The sequence below is a fragment of the Sciurus carolinensis genome, chromosome 2 (genome assembly GCF_902686445.1).
Source record: "Sciurus carolinensis chromosome 2, mSciCar1.2, whole genome shotgun sequence".
NCBI classification, from domain to species: domain Eukaryota; kingdom Metazoa; phylum Chordata; class Mammalia; order Rodentia; family Sciuridae; genus Sciurus; species Sciurus carolinensis.
Window position 1 is genome coordinate 86,096,372 of NC_062214.1, and position 7,460 is coordinate 86,103,831.

At 39.0% G+C, this 7,460-nt stretch overlaps 1 protein-coding gene across 1 annotated transcript; it reads right to left on the reverse strand.

Annotated features, from left to right (window-relative positions):
• On the reverse strand, positions 1-2,134 carry Rplp1 (ribosomal protein lateral stalk subunit P1). The gene is made up of 3 exons (XM_047541272.1): positions 1,946-2,134; positions 1,167-1,241; positions 1-241 (listed from the first exon to the last, which is right to left on the reverse strand). Exons 1-3 carry the CDS (start codon positions 2,015-2,017, stop codon positions 44-46), a joined length of 345 nt encoding a protein of 114 aa, XP_047397228.1. The 5' UTR covers positions 2,018-2,134; the 3' UTR covers positions 1-43.
• Between the last annotated feature and the right edge of the window lie 5,326 nt (positions 2,135-7,460).

Consider the following 7,460-nt stretch of genomic DNA (forward strand, 5'->3'; position numbering starts at 1 on the left):
TATCAGCAAAGCTCAGTTTTTTTATTCAACATGTTACAAGAATTTAGTCAAAAAGACCAAAGCCCATGTCATCATCAGACTCCTCGGATTCTTCTTTCTTTGCTTCCACTTTCTTCTCCTCAGCTGGGGCAGCCGCTGTGGAGGGAGCAGGACCTCCTGCTGGTGCTGCACCAGCTGCTGGAGCAGGCCCACCAGCCCCTACGTTGCAAATGAGGCTCCCAATGTTGACATTGGCCAGGGCCTGCAACACATGGGTAAAGACTCAGTCCTCTTTTTTTGTATAGTACTCATCCAGTCCAAAAAAAAAAAAAAAAAAAAAAAAAATTCCTCTTTCCAATATAACAGTGTCAATCCCCAATATACTTTTCCTTCTCCTATGCTAGACATTTTCTTTCATTGCCTGCCAGTAACATCTACCTTTCAGAACAATGCATACTGCTATATAAATGCTGTTCAACTTTAAATCTCATACAATACTTACATTGCTGTATATAAGTAGAAAGGCATAGTTAACTGAACTTCTTCCTTTATAAATAAGACGAATGACCCAAAATAATTTGTTGGAATTTCTTCTAACATTTAGCTTCATGAAACACTCAAATGAGAATTCTTCCCAAATGACTCCCCTTAACAATGCATTCAAATTTTCAGACTAAGCAAATTTAGGACTTTTAAAGTAATTTACTGACCTAGCTATAACATTTACAATCTTTCCAAACTCTAAGGGAGGACACAGTCCTAAGAGTTGCTATTATTAGCTTCACTTGCCAGATATTAAGTAACCTGTACAATGGAGGCCTGCCAGTTCAAGTTCCTTGGGCAAGAACCTTGCATTCATTAGTCATTTCTATCCCAACACACATTAATTAGTCAATTAAAAGCAACTAAACTACAAAAACCCAACGCTGACTACCATACTGTAAGAATTTGCGTGGAATGACATGAATAATACTTATCTCCTTGAGAAGGAATGAACTAGTTAAGAATTTTTTAGTTTCAGAACAGAAGGAATGGGAAGCCTGTCTAAGATCAAGTTAAAAACAAATGGAATGCTCATTAACTCCTGAAGATAGAAACACATCAAGACACTTAGAGGGGATACAGTGACATGTACACCTGACCTAATAAATTAGGCCTTCCCAAATCATTTGTCATCATCACCTTACCTTTGCAAACAAACCAGGCCAAAAAGGTTCAACATTTACACCAGCCGCTTTAATGAGGGCATTGATTTTATCCTCCTGAAACAAACAAAATGCCAATCCATCAGACAGCACACGGTACTTCTGGTAAAGTCTCCAAAATCCTGCCAAGTTAAACTGAAGTCACTCAAAACTCGTCTTCAGTACCATGTTTACCCAGTTCGGTTGTTCTATCTGTATTTCGTGAATGCTTATAGCTAAAAGGCTTTCCTTTACACTATTTACGGCTACCACGAGCAAAGAAAAGTGCACTCGGTTCCTTGCCACGCGGCGAGCCTACGGCCCAGTTCGCACGCTGGGACTTGCCCGAGTCACTGACATTTTGGGTCAGGAGACCAGGGAGATAGACCAGAGCTCCTGAGCTTTTCTCCTCGCTTCACAGGTCAATTACGATCAAAGGATTTCAAAATAATCACATCTAAAGGAGAAATCTGAGTGCACGTTGGAAGACAGGTACGAGCTGCAGAAAAGGGCTCCATTAATGGACTCAAACCGATGCGGCCAACTGCAAGCACGCTCCGGGGTCCGCACGTGACCCAGGCCACGGACTGCCCCGCACGGCGCCGGCCACGCTGTAGCAAGAGTCGGCGGCCATGGCTAGGCCTTAAGCACCAGGCCTGACCACATGGAGAACTAGGAACCGGTCGTCCTGCCCACTGCCGGGTGATGGCGGCCGCGGCCTGGCCGGAAGCATTAGGCCTCACCACTAAAGAGCGAAAAACAGACCGCCCCTTCGCACTCACCGTGACGGTCACCTCGTCATCATGCAGGATGAGGGCAGAGTAGATGCAAGCCAGCTCGGAAACAGAGGCCATGGTGCTGACTGCCGGGCGCGGTGCTAGTCGCCGGATGAAGTGAGGGCCTCACCCCAACGCGGCCTTAGCTTCTCGGAAGGACCGAGCACCTTGGCGGCAGCTGAGGAAAGAAAGCAGCGCGCTTGCGCGCAGTCTCTTATAGTGCCACGCGAACCAATCGGCACCCGCGCCGAACGGAAGAGGCGGGGCCAGGAACGCTTGGAGGAGTCCGCGTTTCCTGTTTCCCAGCGACTGCTCCGGCAGGTTTCCTGATTTGCAGAAAGCGTAGAGCTCGCATACGTTGGGAAGTTCACCTAGTAACACCCGGGTTGGTACCATATGCTCCTTCGCTTGGCGGAGCTCTACGATGTTTCTAGGATGCTCTTTGGGCAGTCACTTAATTACGTCTCCAGCCTACGCCAGCCAGCAGTTACCTACAGGGCAGGAACTAGCTGACCTCTGGGAGATCCAGGGACTTAACCCAGTCTCTGATGAACTAGGTAAATACAGGAAGAAAGGATCCCAAATAAAATCTTAGACCTAATCCAGAATTGAATATAAAAATGTGGGCTATCACGACTGAACAGGATAGTTCATCGTAAGAAAATCTAAAAATAACAAATCACGATGGAAAATCTATATATATACAGAATTCTTGCAGATTGAAGAAACCACTTGATAAACTTCATTTACTATTTACATAGACTTAGAAAACTGGAATACAAGTTAACTTCCATATCCTGATAAAGGATATCTTCCAAAATCCTTAAGCAAACATCATACTTAATAGTGAAATTCTTGAAACATTCTTTTCAAAATCAAGAAAAAAATGCCTTCTTTCTATTTCAGTTAATGTTTAAATTTAGCCATCTCTGTAAGACAAGAAAAAAGTATGAAAATTAGAAAGGTATGGATTTATTATTCATTGATAATATTGTTCATCCAGAAATTCGGAGAGTCCATAGACAAACAGTTCAAACTTTAATTAGCAAAGTTGCTACATTCAAGATTGATATAAATATGCCTCAGGCTGGGGCTGGGTCGGAGTGGTGGAGCGCTTGCCTCAAATGCATGAGGCACTGGGTTCAACCCTCAACCCTCAGTACCATATAAAAATAAATAAATAAATAAAATAAAGGTTTTGTTTGTTTGTTTTTTAAGTATGCCTCAGCTTAGAGTGTAGCTCATTGGTAGAGTGGTTGACCAACATGTGGGGGACCCTGGGTTTCACCCCCAGCATGGAAAAAGAAAAAACAAAACAAACAAAAAAACCTTACACAGTAACAATGAAAACAACTTGACTTCTAGAAATAAATCTAACAAGATATGTGTGACTTTTTTTTCTTTTTTGTACGCCAGGTAAGCATTTTAACCACAGAGCTATACCCCCAGCTATGATCATTATTTTTTTTAAACTCATAAAACTTTATGCATGTTTAAGGACAACTTAGAGAAATACGCTATGTTCTCACATAAGACGCTAAAGTAAATGATTCTTGCCAAATTAATTTGAATCAAAATTTTATTAGGGGTTTCAATAGAACAAGGTGGTCAGGCACGACAGCACACACCTGTAATTCCAGCAACTCAGAAGGCTGAGGCAGGATAGCCAAGTTGAAGACCACCATGGGCAATTTAGAGAGACCTATCTGAAAAGGGCTGAGGATATAGTTCAATGGTAGAGCTTACCTAGCCCTGGGGTTCCACCCCAATATTGCAAATAAAAAACATTTTTTTAAGCCGATGCTAATTTTTTTTTTTTTTTTTTTTTTTTTTTTTTTTTTTTGAGACAGGGTCTCTTGCCAAGTTGCTGAAGCTAGCCTTAAACTTGCAATCCTCTCCTGCCTGAGCCTCCTGAGCACTGGGATTACAAGTGTAACTACCACGTCCAGCCTTAAATTCTTTTAAATTTCTTTCTTTAAAATTCTTTTTAGATATACATGACAGTATATTTTGACCTATTATACACACATGGAATATAACTAATTCTAATTAGAATTCCATTCTTGTGGTTGGACATGATGTGGAGTTTCACTGTGGTGTACTCATATATGAACATAGGAAAGTTTTATCTGATTCTTTCTACTGTCTTTCCTATTCCCATTCTTTCCCTTCCCTTCATTTCCCTGTCTAATCCAATTAACTTCAATTTTTCCCTCTCTCCCTCCTTATTGTGTGTTAGCATCCACATATCAGAACATTCAACCCTTGGCCTTTTGGGATTGGCTTATTTCATTTAGCAATGACAGTCTCCAGTTCATCTATTTATTGGCAAATGCCAAATTTCATTCTTCCTTATGCCTGAGTAATATTTCATTATATACATATACTACATTTTCTTTATCCATTCATCTGTTGAAGAACCTGCAATTGGTTCCACAACTTAGCTACTGTGAGTTGAGCTGCTATAAACTCATGTGACTGCATCACTGTACTATGCTGATTTTAATTCCTTTGGGTATATACTAAGGAGTGGAATAAACTGGGTCAAATGGTGGTTCCATTCCAAGTTTTCTGAGGAGTCTTCATACTGCTTTCCAGAATTTTCAGTCCCACTAGCAATTATAAGCATACCTTTCTCCCCCCATCCTCCCCAACATTTACTGTTACTCATATTCCTTTTTTTTTTAACTTATATTCTTGATAATTGCCATTCTGACTGGAGAGGAAATCTCAATGTAGTTTTCATTTGCATTTCTCTATAATTACTGGAGATGTTGAACATTTTTTCATATATTTGTTGACCATTCATATTTCTTCTTTTGTGACATGACTGTTCAGTTCCTTAGCCCATTTATTGATTGGGTTATTAGTTTTTTTGGTATTAAGCTTTTTGAGTTATTTGTATATCTTGGAAATTAATGCTCTGAGGTCCAAGTGGCAAAGATATTCTCCCATTCTATAAGCTCTCTTCATGTCCTTGATTGTTTACTATGATGCTTTTTAGTTTGATGCCATCCCATTTATTGATTCTTGATTTTACTTCTTGCACTTTAGGGTCTTGTTGAGGAACTTGGTTCCTAAGCCGATGAGAGTTGGGCCTACATTTTCTTCTAGTAGACACGTCTGCAGGATCTCTAGTCTAATGCCTAGGTCCTTGATCCACTGTTTTGTGCAGTGAAAGACAGGGGTTCAATTTCATTCTGCTACATATAGATTTCAAGTTTTCCCAGCATCATTTGTTCAAGAGGTTTCCTCCAATGTATGTTCACGGCACCATTGTTTAGTATGAGATAACTGTATTTAAGTGGGTCCGTCTTCTATTCTGTTCTATTGGTCCACACATCTGTTTTGGTGCCAATACAAGTCTTTTTTGTTACTCTAGCTCTGTAGCATAACTTAGGATCTGGTATTGTGATGCCTCCTGCTTCACTTTTCTAAGAATTGCTTTGGCTATTCTGGGCCTCTTAATTTTCCAAGTGAATTCCATGACTGCTTTTTCTATTTCTATGAAGAACATCATTGGAATTTTGATAGGAATTGCATTAAAATCTGTATAGAGGGGCTGGGGAGATAGCTCAGTCGGTAGAGTGCTTGCCTTGTAAGCACAAGGCCCTGGGTTCGATCCCCACCACCAAAAAAAAAAAAAAAAAAATCTGTATAGTACTTTTGGTAGTATAGCCATTTCAACAATATTAATTCTGCCTATCCAAGAACATGGGTGATCTATCTTCTAAGTTCTTTGATTTGTGTTCTACAGTTTTCAGGTAGAGGTCTTTCACCTCTTTTGTTGATTCCCAAGGATTTTTTTTTTTTTTTGAGGCATAGTTTTCCTAATTTCTCTTCTAGTTGATTCATCATTGGTGTATAGGAACACAATGGATTTATGGGTGTTCATTTTATATCCTGCTACTTTCCAGCCTTAAATTTTAAATGGAAGGGTCAAAAGTCAATAATAACCATGGGACTTTAAGTAAAAAAGGAAGGTTTACTTAAATATGAGTTCCATTAAGGGCATAAATTTTGACTTGCTACTGCATTCCTCGTGCCCAGGTGCCTAGCACATAGAAGGCACACGTGTACATACATACTAGATAAATTTTTAAAAGAATAGAGAAACAATACATACATTCTCATACATATAGAGACTTGGTAATATCAGAAGTATAGCTTTACAAATCCAAGCTCTTTTCAAAAAATAGTACCAACCTGGGGATGTAGTTTAGTGGTAGAGCACTTGGCTGGCACACCCAAGGCCCTGGGTTAGATTCCCAGCACCACAAAAAAATAAATCATAACCAAAAATGAAAAAAGTAATAGATGGGAGATGTCAAGCTTAAAATGTTCAAAAAATAAAGAACTACTAAAAACCAAAAAGAAAAGAACAACTAGTTATAATGCATATAACAGGAGACAATTCACAGAAACCAAGCCAGCCACTTGACACAGAACAAGTTGCCCAAGCTTACTTCTAAGAATCAGGAGATACATAATACACAATACACAATCAATGAGGTATCATTACACATCTATCAAATCTGCAAAAACCACTCTGATGATATCTAGTGTAGATGATATAAGGAAATTATTTCATATTGTTAATGGATGTCAAATTGTCAAATCACTTCAAGGAGCAAATTTTCAAACCTTGGTTAAAGTTGAATATAAGCATGGCCTAAACCCAGCTATTCCATTTTATGGTTTCTATACTAGAAACACTCTGGATCATGTGCACAAGGGTACACACTATGTGCAAGTCTATTCACTGCAGTACTACATATATAAGGAAAATTGGAAACATTCTCAAGATAGAAGCATGGAATAACATTAAACAGCAAATTTAAGAGGTGTTAATATGACATCTCAAAAATAGTGATAAAGTAAGTTGAACAAGGAGTTGTTATGCCTACCTCAATCCCTGAGACTTTATTGGAGTACTTTGCTACTATGGACCTATTCCCTTAACTGCTCTTGGATTGTACAAATCAAATTATTTAAGTTTAGAAATGAAAACACTAAATTTTCAACTAAAATTAACCATCTAAAGCTAAGAAATTTTTATTTGTGGTACTACTGTATCAAGACAATCAGCACAGTAATGTTGAGAGCTTTTATGTCAGATTTGGGCTTACATTAAGTGGACTTTGGAGATACTGAGCAAATAACTTCATCTATTTCTTCATCTATAAATTATAACAACTTTCAGGGTATCAGACAATGATCACCCAACTAACCACGGCTATTCTTCAAAACTATGTAAGAGACCTACTTAATCAACATATTGATTGCCCATAGTTCTCAAAACATGCTTCTTGACTAAAATGTCTAGAAAAACATAGTATGTAGATATTAGTTGTCACAAAAGGTATTGGCCACTTAATTGTCAAATTACTTTCTGCTTTCCAGTGCTTTCTTTTCACTTATCCCACAAATGAGTGCCAGGTAAATACAAGGCATTTTGCTAGGTGCTGGGAATATGTGTTGAATGAATGACCATCATACAACTTTGTATTTCTTAGTGCCT

What these genes read in the sequence shown, in the direction of transcription:
- Rplp1 (XM_047541272.1), bottom strand. Translation starts at nt 2,017, where the DNA reads ATGGCCTCTGTTTCCGAGCTGGCTTGCATCTACTCTGCCCTCATCCTG. An exon ending in ATGACGAGGTGACCGTCACG is followed by an intron (nt 1,242 to 1,945) that starts GTGAGTGCGAAG and finishes TGTTTGTTTCAG; the next exon opens with GAGGATAAAATCAATGCCCT. An exon ending in GGCCTGGTTTGTTTGCAAAG is followed by an intron (nt 242 to 1,166) that starts GTAAGGTGATGA and finishes CATGTGTTGCAG; the next exon opens with GCCCTGGCCAATGTCAACAT.